This window comes from Volvox carteri (genome assembly GCF_000143455.1).
Source record: "Volvox carteri f. nagariensis unplaced genomic scaffold VOLCAscaffold_95, whole genome shotgun sequence".
Classification (NCBI taxonomy): Eukaryota; Viridiplantae; Chlorophyta; class Chlorophyceae; order Chlamydomonadales; family Volvocaceae; genus Volvox; species Volvox carteri.
Window position 1 is genome coordinate 277059 of NW_003307638.1, and position 16875 is coordinate 293933.

Sequence of the window (16875 nt, forward strand, 5' to 3'; positions counted from 1 at the left end):
GGAGAGAGGGAGAGAGCGTGTGTGTGCCTGTGTATGTATGTATGCATAGTATGTATAGTTAACTGGCCTTCGGAGCCGCAATGATGATGATGATGATGATGATGGGGGGGAAATGCCGGGGGGGACGGTGGTACGCCGGGGAATATAACTCCGTCATGTACCGGAGCAAGCGCCGAATAGTGTTGGACACCAGCGACGTGTGGTGGACGTTTCCTTTTGGCAAAACTATGGAGATGATGTTGCATATGTGTAAGTGTGTGAAATGTATTTGCGTAAAATGTGAATCCAATGTACCCAATACGTCGAATATTACATGATATAATAATGAGATCTGTTGGACTTGAACCTTGACGACCCATATTTCGTATCACAAGCAAACAAATGCACTCGCCCATATCTGTACACATGTATTGTGTGAATTATAGCTTTCCCCTGGCCCCCGGGTTGACGCCAACCTGACTTCTTTCCCCCTACGTTACCCCCTACATTTCTCCTCTCCGGCCTACCTCCCCCCCCGTAATGCCCGCCCGTCCGCACGCACGTATGTATGTATGTACGTATGTATGTAGGAATCTGGTCGGCTTCATGAGCGCCAAGTGGTGAAGGTGGGTTCGTGGGGGGACCTAGGATAACTGCCCCTGCACCACCACCACCACCACCACCACGACCGATCCATCATTGGCGTTTGCGGATACAGGCCTGTCTCTGTCCATGTTGCGAACTGCCCTTGTCTTTTCCCTTAGTCGGCTTCAGGGCGGGAGAGACACCGCGAGAACTGGGGGGGAGCATTGCGGTATGTATGTGAGTGTGTGTGTATATGCATGTGCCTTCCCGTCCACCCAGCATGCGGTACGACGGTTGTTCTCCGCACCCACAACACCCCCCAACCTTCCTAGTTTTTGTGAGTTATCCCCCTAACCCCCTGACACCCTCCCCCCAGGCCCTGCCTCCCTCGTTAATCACTGCACGGGTATTGAAGGTTCCTGTGCCCTAACCCCCTGGGATTCCCCCCTTTCTCCCCCTTTCCCTTTTTTCCTAAAAAAACACATACATACGTACATGTATACACACACGCCCGCCATCTCAAACGTTCAGGAGTTGGAGGGGGCGCATATGAGTGCTGCGGAAGACCTTGAGGCGCTGTACGAGAAGCGATTGCAGGTGTGTCGTACATTGCCGTACACAGAGGCGAACGGGGGGGTTGAGGGGCGGCAAACGCGGATCAGTGTCACTCAGTGCCCATCGGCGGTGCATCATCATCATCATCATGATGACCGACTGACTGACTGACTGACTGACTGACTGACTGACTGACTGACTGACTGACTGACTGACTGACTGACTGACCATTTCAGATTTGCACTCCAACTAGGGGTGTACCCCCCGGGGGGGGGAGGTGGTGCAGTGGAGAATATTTCCACATACACACACACACGGGGTAGCGACACGCATGCATGCATACACACATACATACACACACACGCGCGCGCGTATGTCCCCCCGGCCCCCCGACATGGCGTTCTCTCCGACGCGACACGACATGACATACATACACATACACACGCAGGTCGAGGTGGAACGGGTTAGGGCGATGGCAGCTGCCCGCGATGACGCGCGCTACCGGGGGGAGGAGGAGGTCAAGAGGATGAGACTCGCGCATGAAAGGGAATTGCAGGTATGTACGGACGTACGGATGTACGGATGTGTGGACATAAGAACGAATATAATCGGATATGTGCTGTAGGTTGGCGGCAAGGTTGTTGGCCCTTATTTCTTAAATGGGTCCCTAACCCCCACGTCCCGTTAAACCATTTTTTAGGAGCTCCGGAACCACTATGAGGCCCAGCTGGCGGCTATGGACTCCAAGATGTCCGAGGCGGCTGACGTCAGAGCTGAGCAGGACCGCTTCTTCAATGAGTACGTGAAACAGGTGGGTTCGGCGGGTGGGTGGTTGCTGATATGTGTGTATGTATGTATGTTGTTACAGGGTGGTATAGCTTCACCAGCGGCCCCCTTTCCCTTGGAGGCAGTTCCCTGCTCTCCCCTGCTAGAGGGGCACCCTAATCCGTTCACCCCATCCGACTTCAGAATGTACTCTTAGGGTTTGGCAACTCACCACCAGCATCCAACCAAATCTAGCGGATTAACGGCGCCACAACTTAGTATGTATGTGTGTATGTATCTGCATGTATACATACATACACATACATATGTACACACGTACACAAAAACAAGCATAGTCGCCACGAAACACACATACATACACACGTACATCCCCGTCCTCCACTTCCTGCTCCTGCACGCACACACACACATAGACACATATACATACACATACATACACATACATACACATACATACACATACGTACACATACACATATACATACATACACACGCAGGCTGAGGAGGACTTTGAGGACCACAGTCAGCGCATCAACAAGAAGGTGTCGGTGTTGACGGAGGCGGCCGAATCCCGGGAACAGCGGCTCAAGGCGGACAACAACATCCTTAAACGGACCAACCTCAGACTTAAAGGTGGGCTGGGCTCGGGGGCTTCGGGGGGTTCGGGGGGGAGAGAGGAGGGGCTCGGGGGGGAATACACACATACACACATACACACATACACACATACACACATACACACATACACACATACACACATACACACATACACACATACACACATACACACATACACACATACACACATACACACATACACACATACACACATACACACATACACACATGTCGTATCTCCCGCCGCATGCGCGACACGCGCCCGTAACCCCCTTGTCTGCCCCCCGCCTTCCCCCCGCCTTCTTCCTCCCCTCCCTCCCCTCCCCCTAACCTCATGTCGCCTCTCTCCTGCGACCTCAGCGGACAAGACCATCGACATGAAGCGAATGGACAAACTGACAGCCGACAACGCGGCTCTTAGGGAGCAAACCGAGGATCTCAAACTCACCATCGCCAAACTCAAAAAAGAGCTAGATGAACGGGATGCGGTCAACGCGGACAACTACGTCACCATCCAACAACTTCGCCGCAAGCTCCAAGAGCTGGAGAAACACAAATACGTCTTGTCGTACAAGGTACAAATACGTCTTGTCGTACGACACCGTACGGATATCTTCCGCACGGCCATCGGTGCGCGTCGTGAGGTGGAGACATTACGAAGAACTCGTCTGTAAATCTGTATGTTGTTGTAGTGGTAGTATAGTGGTAGTAGTAGTAGTAGTAGTAGTAGTAGTAGTAGTAACGGTTGTTGTTTCTCTGTTGCTATTTTTTTCACCCCGCTTTAAATATGTTTTTTTAACACCGGAGCCTTCTTCCCCCTTCCCCCTTTAAAACCCCCCTCGTTTAGAAAACACATCTTCGCCCGGGGCCCCTCACCCGCCACACAGGCTGAGACGTACGCGCAAAAGCTGGAGCCCCAGCTCGAGGAAATCGCCAAGCTGCAGGACTCATTAGAGGGCCACGGCAGGGAGCTGCTCAACCAGGCCAAGAGAACGCAACTCCTGAACCGCCATGTCGCCGAGAAGGACTCCGCTCTGCGCACCGCCATGGCCAGCCTCGCCGACTTCAAACGGCGCTGTGAGCTCCAAGACGCCGCGATTACCGCCTTTGCCCAGGAGCTGTACGGCGCCATGCAGCTGCCGGATGATCGGTCCGTACACGGCAAATCTGCACGACAAAAGGCCCTGGACGATTTGGTACGGAAGTATTGTCTGGGTGACCCGCGGGCGAACGCCAACAGGAATGCGGCGAGTGAGGCGATTGCGGCGGCGGCGGCGGCGGAGACGCGAGTGGTGTTGCTGCAGTGGCGGTTGGATCAGGAGACTCGGACGCAGCGGGCGACTCAGCGACTGACTTTGAACCAGAACAGCCAGCTGCTTCGGGAGCTGCAGGTGAGCGTGCGTGTGGCTGTGTGTGCGTGTGTATGTATGTTGATTGGGCGTTGGGGGTGTGCGTGTGTATGTATGTAATTTGTAATGTTACAGAGTGGGAGGCTTCTGGGCCGCTTTATCACGTTGTCAGTTCTACGATTTATCATCTTATAGCACCGTCCACCACTACCACACTATACTTCGCCATACGAACTGTAAGTCCAAGGCGGCGGGTCCAGCCGTCTAGGACCCCTCCTCATCCATTCACCCGAACAACCGAAGAGACGGAGGGTTCGGCAATCGCCACCAATCTAGCGTGCGAATCTGGTCCATCAACTGCGACCTCAACTCCACATCTCAGCAGCTAGCCATAATCTCGCGCTCCCGACAAATTCGGGGGTCTCCCCAGGAATCGAACCCAGGACCTTAAACCGCGAATCGCAGTAGTGTCAACCCAGAACAGACCATGTATGTGTGTGTCGGGGGGGAGGGGAAAGGGTTGAGCGAGAGATTGTGTGTGGGGATGTGTGGGTTTAGGCTTCGTGCTTAGGCTTTGTAAACTTTTTTTAATTAAATTTGGATGTATTTTTTCTGTGGGTGTGCGGAGCATTGCGTGATCGTGTGAGCCTTCAGTCTTCCTACGAAAATTGTCTTCTTCCTCCTCCTCCCTCCCCCCACCAACACCCGCGTACGTGTCGTACATACACCCACAGGTGGCTCAGCAGGATAACAGGGCGCTCCGAGACCGCGTGGACGCGGCCTTCGTGGCTCTTAGGGAGATGCAACACCGCTACGCCATGTTGGAGCGGCGAGCTGGAATCAAATCGGGCAGCCGCGCCGGGGATGAAGATCTGCTGGACGGCAGCGGTGGTGGCGGCGGCGGCGGCGGGGAGGATGTCGACACTCCGGAGCGCGCTAACGCCGCCGCCGCCTCCGGCGGCGGAGGCGGCGGCGGCGTCGCGAGCCTGTCAGGCCGTGTGCCGCCTTCACGGCCAGGTACGGCCGTCGCCGCCACCGGCCGGCGTACACCCTTGTCAGCCGGCGGCGGCCTGCATCGCCATTCGCACCACCATCCCCAGGTACGGCCGGGGACAGCGGGAGGAACCCGTACGCGACCCCCGTCGGCGGGTTTGGGGCCGTACCGCAGCGGCGGTCCCGCTGGCGGCGGCGTCAGCGGCGTCGCCAGGGGTGCACCGCTGCGTGCCTTTGCGGAGTTGCTGATCTCCGAGCGCCAGCGCATGCAGGCGCTAGCAGCCCAACTGGAGAGCGGCGCGGTGGCGGTGGAGCAGCAGCAACGGGCGCTTCTGGGGCTCCGTGATCAGTTGGCGGCGGAGGCGGCCGCCGCTGACGGCGACGGCGACGGCAACACCGGAGGCGATGGGGGCGGAGACGGCGGTTTCGACGGCGACGGCAACGGCAACGGCTTCGGCAACGGGCTAGTTCAAAGCGGTCGCGACAGCGATGGCGGGGAGGGGGATCTGGGCATCATGCCCAGCTTTGGGAGGTTCGGCGCTTCACTTCAGGGTGGCGAAGGGATATTAGATGGTGGCGGAGGCGCGGACGCGGCGGGAAGTACGGCAGCTACGGGCGGAAGCGCTAGTCAAGGTGACGGAAGCAGTAGCAGCAGGCGTGTGACAGTAGCCAGCAACGGCGGCGGCGGCGGCGGCGGCGGCGGCAGTCCCATCTTCGGCGGCGCCAACACAGCGTCGTACCACGCGCCGGGGGTCCGCGGACTCAACTTGGCGGGCGGCGGTGGCGGCGGTTTTGGCAGTGGTGGCGGCGGAGCCCCTGCCCGGTGTGTCTAGTTTCCATTCCATTCCAGATATAGCTTTTTATACTATAAATATATATACATATATGCTATATATATGTATATATGTATATATATATATATATATGTGTGTGTGTGTGTGTGTGTGTGTTGCACCTTGAGTTGTATCCCCCTCACGCACCCCGGCACCTTGGCGCACATGCCTTGACAGTCTTGACTTGTGGGTTGCGATACCCCACACCGCCCACAATGCCCTGTCTGAGCGCCGTTGACCCCAGCCCCCTCTGCCACCAAGCGTCATCATCCCCGCTCTGCTCTGTTCTGCGGTGGGGCCGGGAACCTTGTGGCCCAACTCTTGCGCCAGACAACTACATGTCTGCCACGAACCGCAACCCGTGGCGCATACAAAACGTCCTCCCTTAACCTGCAACCCCCAACCCCCAACATCCTGTCCATAGCTTTCTCCCCCTCTATCCCCGATCTCCCTCCCCCTCCCGTTCCCGTTCCCCTGTGAAATGCCTTCCATTCCGCGGTTGGTGGCAACGGCCCCAATCCAAACGGCACCAACATCAACATCAACATCAACATCAACATCAACATCAACATCAACATCAACATCAATCAACTACAACCACACAGGAGCATCAACAACAGCAGCGGGCGGCCCCTGACTGCCTCCGTACCTGACCCCTCCGCCTCCTCCCCATCCCCTCGCCGCTCCCCCGCGTCCCCTTCCAACTTCATCGGATTGATGAACCGCGCCAGCTCCAACCCCAGTTCCAGCTCTAGCGCTACCGCCACGCCCAACCACGCACCCACCCCCACCAGCATCAGCAGTACCATTGCAGCCTCGGGGCTGCGCAGCAGCATCAGCTCACCCGCAACAACGGCACGGGGCCCCGGGGTTCCTGGCCCAGCGGTCGCCCGCTCTTCGTCGCCCGCCGGCGGCTCCAGGCTGCGACCCACCTCCGCGGGGGGTGTGGGTCTGCGCGCATTCACCGACGAGAAGGTCGACCGGTTCCTGCCACCGCCAGCATGCACACAGCAGGATCTGCCTTTCTGAAAGATAGATACTGTTTACGTAGGAAGGGGGGCCATGTCTGTGTATAGAACTATTTGAATTTGGCTGTCTGCCTGCCCGTCTTTTTTTGTGCTGTTCATCCGTCTGTTTGTTTCCCTTCCACGTATATCTCTTCTTTGTGTGAGTGTGTGTGTGTGAGCTTTGGTTAAATATATGAGGGGGAAGAGGAGGAGAAGGAGGAGGGGGAGGAGTGGCCGCCTTTTAGAGAGCAAAACAAAATCAAACTTGGTTGTTGCATGTGCGGGACAAGGGCATGAGCGTTGAGGGACATGAGTGCGGGCATTCCGGGCTGTTCGCAACAACAACAGCCACATGCGTGTGTCTTACATGTATGTGTCTTGTGTGTTTCGACAGGATGTGACAATCGTACATCATGCATATATGTATGTCAGTGATTGTGCGTAAATTGCGCAGTATGCTGGGTAAGTGGCACCTCGGTGCCGGGCATGTTCGCTGCTGAATCCGACGCCCCGGGCAGCATAGGTGCCGCATTGGTGTCCAACAGCGTCCCCGTCGGGAAGTATTCTTAAGGGATGGCCATGCGCACTGCGCAAGCAGAGAGCAGGTTAAGTGGGGGGGGTCTTACCGCAACCGAAGCACGGACCGCCTTGCAGGCGTCTGGACCTCTGGAAGGAGAGCTTTTCCGTGTCCATCACGGTGTTCCATCCCTCCTCGCCATCTTGGTTTCCATCATTTTGAAACGATATGTCACGAATTGTGTTTGTGTGTCTCACGCGCGAGGATGCGGTCCTCCTATGCGGACAGTCAAGCGCCCGCCGTGACAGGACTACAGTGTCATATACCTGCCATCACACGGTGTTGCCATCGTCGTCGACACAAGAGCTGAGCGTTTCGCATCCCGCTGCACGCCACGCGCTCACGTAAAAGGCATTACAGCGCCTCCATCGCGGTGACGGCGGAGGGGTTCGGAAGGCCGAGGGCTCGAAAGCCGTGTGGCTCATTATCCTGGTGAATGTTAAATCCCGTTCCGCAAAGCATGGGAGAGAGGCAAGAACCCACTTTCAAACAAAATCGGCCGTAGCCCCGCGCATTCCGCCCAAAGCCGCTCCCACATCCTTGCCACTACTGAGCAAAATACACCAGCCTGGCTTGCTGACTAACACAGGTCACTCCCACGTCCCGCCTAAGCCTAAAACAAGACACTACAAAAACGACGTTTGTCCCCTTTCGCAGTGCCCGTCCCCCTCCTCGAAGTCACGTGTGGATATCTCCCCGGTCTTGCGCCTTCCCACGCATCCTGCCACACCGCGAGAGCTGCGGAACCCCCCTGGAGCCCCGCCATGCCCGCCGTAATGCACGCCCCGTATCACCTCGTCCCCCCCTTCTTGTCCTCACAGCTACCGAAAGCCTGCTCCCACTTCCACATACAAGTTCCCCCCAAACATCATTGGCCCCCCGCAGCCGGAACAAAACATTTAAACCAACCAAAAAAGCAAGATTATCAGCAGCTAGCAGGCCTCCTGCTGCCTCCATGCAAACACGGCCCTGCAGTCAATTTTCGCTGATGCTTTCGCTCGCTCGCTCCCTAGGTGACCAACAGTTGCACACGCCCGCCCTGCTCTAGATGCGGTAGAGGGGCCTGATGCCCAGCAGCTCGAAGCACTTGCGCATGACGACTGCCGTCGCTTCGCACAGCAGCAGCCGGGACGCCTCCTGCTCGCTGCCCAGCACCTTGCAGTCCACATAGAACGAGTTGAACTTCTCCGACAAGTCGTACAGGTAGTCGGTGACCCTAAGTTTAATGGAACGGTAATGAGTGGCGCGCAAGGGCAGATCGAGAGCGTTGAGAGTGAACCCAGCTCGGAGCAAACATCAAGGCAAATCGATGGACGGGTGGGTTGCCATCCCACTGCATCCTTCTCAGTCCAGTTAGCAGAGCACCCGGAGCGCTCTCCCAGCTCTCCCCAGCCACTTTCAACTCCCCAAGCGGATCCTTCCCTTTGTCCTAGGGCCGCATTTCTCCTCCCTTCCCCCTGACTGGGAACCAGATTCCTAAATGCAACGTCCACTCGCCTGTTGGGTGCCAGCTCCTCAATGGCGTCCTCCAGCGCCTCGGGCAATTTGCAGAGGTGCAGAGCCAGCTCCAACTCCTGCAATCGCGGTGAGAAGTAAGTGGCGGTCACGGTGGCATGTGAGGGCCAAAAGAGAGAAGGGCTCGGGTAAAGGTGCTGACGGTTGGTTGCGGGGGCAAGAGGAGGAGCAAGGTGTGACGTGCAACAGGGAGCCCTCTGTGATTGAAGGGTGGTCCTAGGCACTGGATGCTGTGGCTATGGCTACCGTAATGGTCACGACCGCCACCACTCAGCACTGCCGGTCCTGTCCCCACCCTTTGACAGCTGGTTCCCTCTTCCCTCCCCTCCATGCTTAGCCCTCCTCCCTCCCGGTGCCCCGCTGCCACCTCACCTTCGGGTGGTCCAGGGAAATTGGCGTGTCGGCCGCGAGCGCGTACACGTCCTTGTCAGCCTTGCGTACGATGCCTACACGTGGCAACGGCGGTACGGCTAAACGGGCGGCAACCGGGAATTTTTGCCGAGCTAAAAGAACGCCACGAACGTGGCACACAGCCAGGCCAAAAGGTCAAATGCTCACAAAAAATGCTATCCACCGCATGACCGCCTAATCCTTTTTCCGATAAAGCTTTGACCAACAGGCATACAGGCATTGCACACGTCGGGCTTAGAACTGGACAGTCTCAAGCACCTGCGATGCGGGCATGGGCGTACAGCAGGTACACCGCAGTGTTGCCCTTGAGGTTGAGCATCTCGTCAAAGCTGAACTTGTAGTTGGTAGTACGGTGGTTCTTCAGATCGGCGTACTTCACGGCGCCGTAGCCCATAGCGCAAGCCGCATCCTCGACCTCGGCTTCGTTAACCTGCCAGCACACCAGCTCAGGGCATTAGTCGTGTTTTAGTGTAGTTGTGGCCAGCGCTCGACCTGCGAGCGTTTCACCGTCAAGGCCATGGTGATGGTGATGGCCCACGCAAAACATGCCGGGTGTGCGACTGACCACGACCTTAAAAACACATGGCGGTTATTCCGCATACCCTGTCAGCAGAAGCGGGTTCGTAATATAATATAGCCCTTCGCAAAGGGACGCCCAGGTGACGCAGTTGTGCTTTGTTGACCTGTTAACCGTCCCCGCAGACGATGGTGATGATGTGAGCTGGGTTTGAGCTTAGGTTTTTCAGGGTTTTTCAGTGTTGAGCTTGTGGTCATGGTGTTGTTGATGGCGGTGAAGATGGCGACTGATCTGCTGTACGGAAAGTTAAGGACATGCACCAGCACCAGCTGACATCGAGACATGCACTCGCGCGACAGAGGGAGAAAGGAGATCAGCGCGCACGTACCTCTTCGCCAGCCTCCGCGCGGCGTTCCCGAATGGTGGCCGCGCACCGGCTCTTAGCCTCATCCAGCAGCTCCACCAGCCGCACCAAGTCGCCAGATCGAGTCCTGCAGGCCACAGAAACATGAAAAAAACAAAAAAAGGAAAGGAAGCATGACACAGACATATACCCTGGTTCACTGACACCAGGTCTGCACCCCCCGACCGCGCACCTGAACCGCTTTCCATCCTCGCCAAGCACCAGACCGAAGCCCACATGCGAGACCTTGGGCCCCGAGCCATCCACCAGCCAACCGGCCTTCTTCGCGGCCGCGAACACCAGCTCGAAGTGCTGGGACTGACCCACATCTGCGGTGTTCCAAGGCATGAAGACAGGCAAGGTAAGCAGCGCCCGCGCGGAGCACCATAGCAGAAATAAGAAATAAAAGACCCCGGGGGACAGGGGGCCGGAGGATAGCGGCGCAGTCGGAAGGGAGCTCGAGGGGGCGAGGAGCCATAGATGAGACCAGGGGACCCGGTACGTGAAACAAACAAGCAGGTGGCACGTGCCCTCTGTCACTATCATGAACGTTTATATAACATGTATTACGTGTAATACGTATGGGCTGAGCCCCTGTGTCGGCTCGGCACGCCTCAACATCTTGTGGGCCTTGTTGGACATACCGGATATGTAACATAAATGATGTATTTGCAGTACAGCACACGGGTCCGGGCAGAAACCCCACATGTACCAGGTTACCACACACTCTCAGAAACCCCGCACCCACCCCGCCCGGGGAACACACCCTAAGTCTCTTCTTCGCAGAGCCCAGCCCATCCCTGCTCCTCCTTGTCCCGGCTCTGCCCTGCCCTGCCCCCGCCGTGCCCTGCCCTGCCCACCAGGATCCTCCCCCCCTTTGCCACTCACCTGTCACGTAGATAATCCAGTCGGCCTTCTCTTCGTTGAGGCGGTGCTTGATCGCCGCCATGTCAGTGGAGGCGTACCCAAAACCACCATCGCTCTTCTGTACAATTAGCGGCACAGACTGCCCCTCCACAAACACACACGCGGCCCCGTTGTCGATCGTCGCCACACCGGCAGCCTTCAGCTCCTCCACCACGTCCTGCAAAAGTAAATTACAAGTCATATGTCATGCATAAATAAATAAAAACAAACAAATATACGGCCTCCGTCCGACATCCAAAGCATTACCACATAATTAACGATTAAAAGAGAAAAGAACAGATACCGCTTTGATTTCGAGCGAGAGAGCGTGTGTCATGGAATGGATTGATCCAGCTGGGGTCTTCATAACACTCAACCTCGCCCACCCAAACCCCCAATCCTACCAATCCCTCCTCCGTCCCTCCTAGAACACACAGAAATGTCGAACAGAATCGTCCCGTATGCTCAGCCAAGCACGCCCTGCGCCACGGCCTCTGCCGCCCGATGGCCGCCCTTTTCCCCTTGCCTTTAGCATCGGATTGTAGAAGGACTCCCCCCGCTCCTGCAGCGTCACGCCCAGGCGGCTGTAGATCGCTTCGAACTCCCGCCGGGACGCCGCACAGATGCGCTGCCAGGACGCCAGGCTCTCCGGGTCGCCTGACCGGCCCCATCCGATCCGGTCCCGAAAACAAGAATATTAAGAGGTGGGACGGAGGGGGAAGGGGAGGGAAAGACGAACCATGAACGGGTGAAGGAAGGGGAGGGAGAGGGGAATGCGAGGAGGAGGAGGATTAGGCGCAGAAGACCTTTACACGCAATATATTTCGGCCATGTTGTGCAATAACAGCTGCACGAGGATGAGGAGGATGAGTAGGCTTGTCCAGTCGGCTTGTTCAGTGTTCAGGCCTTCAGTTCCAGCACGCACAGCGGCATTCAATCGTGTCCGTGTGTACATTCCTCGAGGCCTCGCATCTCAGACGGAAATTCCCCGTGGCGCCGAAACAACACACAACCCAGACGCCCAAACACTCATGCTTCGAGACTGCCTGCATGCCTGTCTGCATGTCTGTCTGTACCGCACGGCCCCTCTAACGCCCCCACCGTTCGCAAGCTGCATTGGGTGACCACCCCAAGCCCAAACATCACACAGATCAGCCCAATCGCCCAATCTCACCACTCTGCAAGCGGGTGACCGCCTCACGGGCCCTCGTCTTAAACTCCTCCTCCTCGTCGAAGCGCTTCTTCGCAGCGCGGTACAGCTCCTGCGCAACCAATAGATCGATCAATGCCCCACTTCAGGTGCGAGAGAGAGGGAGGTATATAGAGGGGGAACGCCGTGGGGTCGGCGGTGCGAAGGCTAAGCTGTGCGGAGCGATGCGCGTCCCACCACCATCTCCACCACCACCCCATCCCAATAGTCCAACAGTCCACATACCCCATATTTGTAATTCCCTCTCCCCCCGCTTTTCCCCTCCTTCCTCCCCCCCTGGCTTCTCCCAAATCACAAAATCCAAACACCCTCCCAAGCAGGTCCCCAGCATATATATATCCTTAGCCTTAGCACCCCGGCAACCAAACCCGACCTCAGCACCGCCACACGCCGTACCTGCAAGTCCGCCACGTCCTCGTCCATGTCCTTGTCCTCGCCCCCTGCTGCCACCCGCAGTCGCCGGGCATCCGCCATGTGCTCAATCAACATGCCGAACTGCGTGCCCCAGTCGCCCACGTGGTTCAGACGCAGCACATCCGCACCGCAGTACTCAAAGATGCGGCACAGGGTATCACCTGGGGCCATGGGCGGAGCAGCGAAGCAACGATGATGTAGCGGCGAAATGGGAAAAAAGCCGTACAGCGAGGACATTACTATTCAGCCGGACTGGGCTGCGTTGGGCTGGAGGGATCGTGAAAAGGGCATGGGAGGGAGTGGACGGCGAGCGGCATAAATTCACCGACCGTTTATTTACGCATGCATGGTCGGCGTACGTGGCGACGTGGCTGACAGGAACTTCCCCGAAATGAAAGTTTGTCTTCATCTTCATAGCAAAATACTCTGTACTCAAAACCCTGTTATTGCCTGGCGTTCAGAGGGTCCATGTAGGCCTTAGAAGGCCCTCCATGTCAGTGCGTGTGCGGGTCAGGAGGGACCACCGAACCTCCTTCAACTGGAAAGGAGACGCAACGCAATCCGTTGCGGCGGCGGCGGCGGCGGCCAGCAACAACAACAGCAAAACCAACGACGGCAAAAACGACAAAAATGGAAACCAAACCAGCTTTGAGCGCCAAGGAGCTACTTGTTGCTGCTCACCGATGATGGTGGAGCGCAGGTGCCCGACGTGCATTTCCTTGGCCACGTTGGGGCTGCTGAAGTCGATCACAACCTGTAAGCGGCAAAAAGCCGATGAAACAATTCTGAAGGCTTCGGGGACACATGAGAAGTATATTTGGGTTTTTCGGGGTTTGGGGTAAGCTTGTCGCCGCTAAGAACCAACAAAGGCAGTGGAGACTGCTGCATGATTGCATGAGGGGACATGATTAGGGGGGCATGGCAGGCTCAGATCGATTATACACACACACACACACACACACACCATCCCTCCTTTATACCCCTTCATGTTGGTCAGCACAAATCCATACTGGTTGCTGCTGCTGATTGAGGCAGCCTACACCGCTCTCTGGAATCCAACGCGGGAAGAACGCAAGTTTTCATCGCTGTGTGTCGCGTGAGTTCACGAGCATCCTTCCCACCTTCTTGCCGATATAGCCAGTGGGCGCCCAGCTCGCCAGGCCCTTTACAAGCATTTCGCTCAGTCGCGTCGACAAGGAGTCACGGCTGAGGCGAATATTGATAAAGCCGGGGCCAGCCAGGCTGGTCTCTGCGATGAGACCGTTCGCCGGCAGTGCGCCAACGATGGCCGTCGCGACGTCCCGCGGCGCTTTGGGGGCACTTGGGGTGCCTTTCAACTTGCCAAACAGCGCCATTGCATTATTACATTGGTAATCCCCGTTTTTGGCGTTGTTGCACGCCGCGACAACTGGCTCAGCGGAGACGCTTGGGAAGGAAACCGTCAGAGCTGTGCGGAATAGCTCCAACAGCTCGTTGCGGATGCTGCCGCAAGAAGTTTTCTCTGATGCCATGGTGTTGGCGGCCCGAACTGCTGCTGGGGCTGCGCTAGTAGGGATGGCGGCCTTTCGAACACCTGTCCTTGCCGCTCGATCGATCAGATGCCCAGGTAAGGATGTGGTTCCAGGAGTAGACGACAATGCACTCCGGACTAGGTGCAGCACACGCCGAGCGGCAGCCAGAGAAGTCGTTGATGCAGCTAAATGACGACCTGTGGTGGGAACAAAAGGTCGTGGATTGTACGTAGGGGACAGCATCGCAGCACAAATTGTGCACGGTTGTCTGTTTTTAAGTTGGCGTTGCATGCGTGCTGTATGAGCAGCTGTCAGAGCGTTAGGTTCGGCCCACGTACGCCAAGGCCAACAGCTCCAAACACATTCGGGGCGGTTACTCTACCTAGTTACCATAAGATTCTGTTCAGATATCATACTCCATAACAAGTTACGCACCACTTGACTGAACACAAACTGTCACCAATTTGGGAAGGCCCCAAATCTCTATCCTCGGCGGTTACATTCATAGCTGCGGTCGATATCGCACTAAATATTGTAAAGCGAACCCTGCAGTACACGTTTGCAGCGCGCGAAGTGAACTCTCGTAGTGATGGGCGCTTGAAACCGTTCCGCGGCCAGTACATGACACATGGTAGATACGGGTAAAAGCCCGGAACCTTTTCCAACAGCAGATGGCATGGACGGCTCCGCGCAGGTAGGTGCTCACGCCAATTAAACGGTTTCCGTCCCACAGTACACTTAATTGAAGTCATCGATGTTGTCAAGTCCCCTGTGGTAAAACAACCTGTCGCAATGCCATGCTGCTGTGCGCGACAGGGTTGCCCGTGCGCTGTCCGTATGTTTGGGGTAATTTGGTGTTTTGTATGCATTCACCGGGTGTACCATGTCCAATCAATACATACCACGGCCGGGGCAACAAACTGGATGCTGTTGCTTGTTGCGCCTTCCTCCCTCCGGACCAGTTCCTTCCCTACCCCCCAAAAATCTCCGTTCATCTCTCTCGGCATGCCCAGCTCCCCACCTTCCCTCCAACTTCAACGCAGCTAGCCATTTTTGCCACTATTTCCTTTTGGCCAGGCGCATCACCCAAACAACACACGCAGAAATTTGCAACCAGCCATTGGGTTGCATACCTTATATACGATTTACTATTTTATATTCCAGCATCACTTCCACGCGGTTGGGTGGTATCTTCTTCCTTCCCCGGACGTTTCCCTCCCCTGATGCACCGGTCTGATCTGATCTGGGTCAACCGACCTGGGTTCCGAAGGCCAGTGGTTCCACCCTTTCCTTGTTCGCTCGCTCCCCGTGTGCCCTTCAGCGGCAATGAAGCACTCTTGCGCTCGTCCGTCCTTTCCTCAGCCCCACACCGCGTATTCGCTTGTCGAACCCACACCTCATATCGCACACACACATACGCACATGCATGCATGCATACATACATACATACATACATACATACATACATACATACATACATACATACATACATACATACATACATACATACATACATACATATGCCCGGGATGACTCGTCGGGCTCCCGGTCGCCCAGGTCCTGGTTGCGAGCTCTCTGAGATGCTCGGTTCGTTCGGTCGGCAGGAAGAGCCCCCCAGTTGCGACTTCGTTTATGTTAGGAGACCAACGGGCATAGATCCCGTCTAGTTGGAGCGCCAAACAAGCGCTGTTGCGTGCCGGCCGTCGTTTCCCGTGCGGCCTGACCCGGGGGCGGAGTGCATGAGACTAACCAGCCGTATGCACCCGCCCCTCGCGCTGTGCTTCGGCCCTGGGCCCCCGGCTTTTCAGCCCACAGTGTAATCAACGTCATACATACATACATACATACATACATACATACATACATACATACATACATACATACATACATACATACATACATACATACATACATACATACATACATACATACATACATACATACATACATACATACATACATACGTACATACATACATACATTACATACTTGTGCTGTGTGCTCCCGACCCTTGCGCTGTGTTTCGGCTTCGGCCCCCGGCTCTCGCGGCCCACAGTGTAATCTAAGTCATACATACATACATACATACATACATACATACATACATACATACATACACGCACGGGACCTCCTACGTCCTCACGGATTCATTGCCTCGGATCCTCCACACGTGCTCGCCCTCACCACCCCACACGCTGCCCCATTCCAATTTCCATTCCCACTCCCATTCCCACTCCTCCCACCCCCCACCGGCAGGCGCCCAAGCGCCGGCGCATGGGCTCCACCAGCGTCACCCCCGCGACCTCCCCACACACCAGCCAGCTCGGCCCTAACGCCGACGGCATTAGCTTAGGTGCCGTAGCCGGCGGCCCGCACACGGCCACCGACGGCGCCGACTCCAAACCCGCCGGCGGCGCCTCCGCTCCTCCCGGGCTGCCCGGAACCCCGGGCATGTCCCCCCCGCCAGCGGTGCCCATCGGCAAAGGCGCCAAAGTGGTGGGTAAGGGCGGCAACCTAGTCCTCAGCCGCGGCGGCGGCGGCGGCACCGCTAACAAAGGCAAGGCTGGCGGCGGCGGCAATCGCGGCGGCGGCGGCGGCGGCCGTGGCGGCGGCAGTATGGCTTTTGATGATGTGATGGACTCGGGGACGATTTTGGTGCAGGGCAAGACCGGGGAGGTGTGTGCATGTGTGTGTGGGGGGGGGGCT

General features: G+C 56.7%; 3 protein-coding genes across 3 annotated transcripts in view; 2 read left to right on the top strand and 1 right to left on the bottom strand.

Moving 5' to 3' along the window:
• VOLCADRAFT_99792 (uncharacterized protein) overlaps window positions 1-6727 on the top strand; it is a gene marked incomplete at both ends in the record, with an annotated part of 18603 nt that extends 11876 nt beyond the window's left edge. Inside the window, 9 exons of the mRNA XM_002958458.1 lie at window positions 570-605; window positions 1096-1161; window positions 1568-1675; window positions 1820-1930; window positions 2409-2538; window positions 2884-3098; window positions 3411-3914; window positions 4607-5688; window positions 6619-6727. Of these exons, the coding sequence (XP_002958504.1) occupies window positions 570-605; window positions 1096-1161; window positions 1568-1675; window positions 1820-1930; window positions 2409-2538; window positions 2884-3098; window positions 3411-3914; window positions 4607-5688; window positions 6619-6727 (2361 nt within the window). The remainder of the gene's footprint in view (window positions 1-569; window positions 606-1095; window positions 1162-1567; window positions 1676-1819; window positions 1931-2408; window positions 2539-2883; window positions 3099-3410; window positions 3915-4606; window positions 5689-6618) is intronic.
• Window positions 6728-8326: 1599 nt separating this feature from the next.
• VOLCADRAFT_108162 (uncharacterized protein) lies at window positions 8327-14169 on the bottom strand (the record flags this gene model as incomplete). Its single annotated transcript, XM_002958478.1, has 12 exons — window positions 8327-8565; window positions 8745-8934; window positions 9170-9243; window positions 9467-9638; window positions 10114-10216; window positions 10322-10457; window positions 11017-11212; window positions 11561-11691; window positions 12209-12296; window positions 12641-12819; window positions 13340-13412; window positions 13780-14169. 12 exons carry the CDS (start codon window positions 14167-14169, stop codon window positions 8327-8329), a joined length of 1971 nt encoding a protein of 656 aa, XP_002958524.1.
• A 467-nt stretch (window positions 14170-14636) lies between these two features.
• Window positions 14637-16875, top strand: part of VOLCADRAFT_108163 (uncharacterized protein) — a 7743-nt gene continuing 5504 nt past the window's right edge. Inside the window, exons 1-2 of the mRNA XM_002958459.1 lie at window positions 14637-14863; window positions 16426-16845. Of these exons, the coding sequence (XP_002958505.1) occupies window positions 14798-14863; window positions 16426-16845 (486 nt within the window). The 5' untranslated portion in view covers window positions 14637-14797. The remainder of the gene's footprint in view (window positions 14864-16425; window positions 16846-16875) is intronic.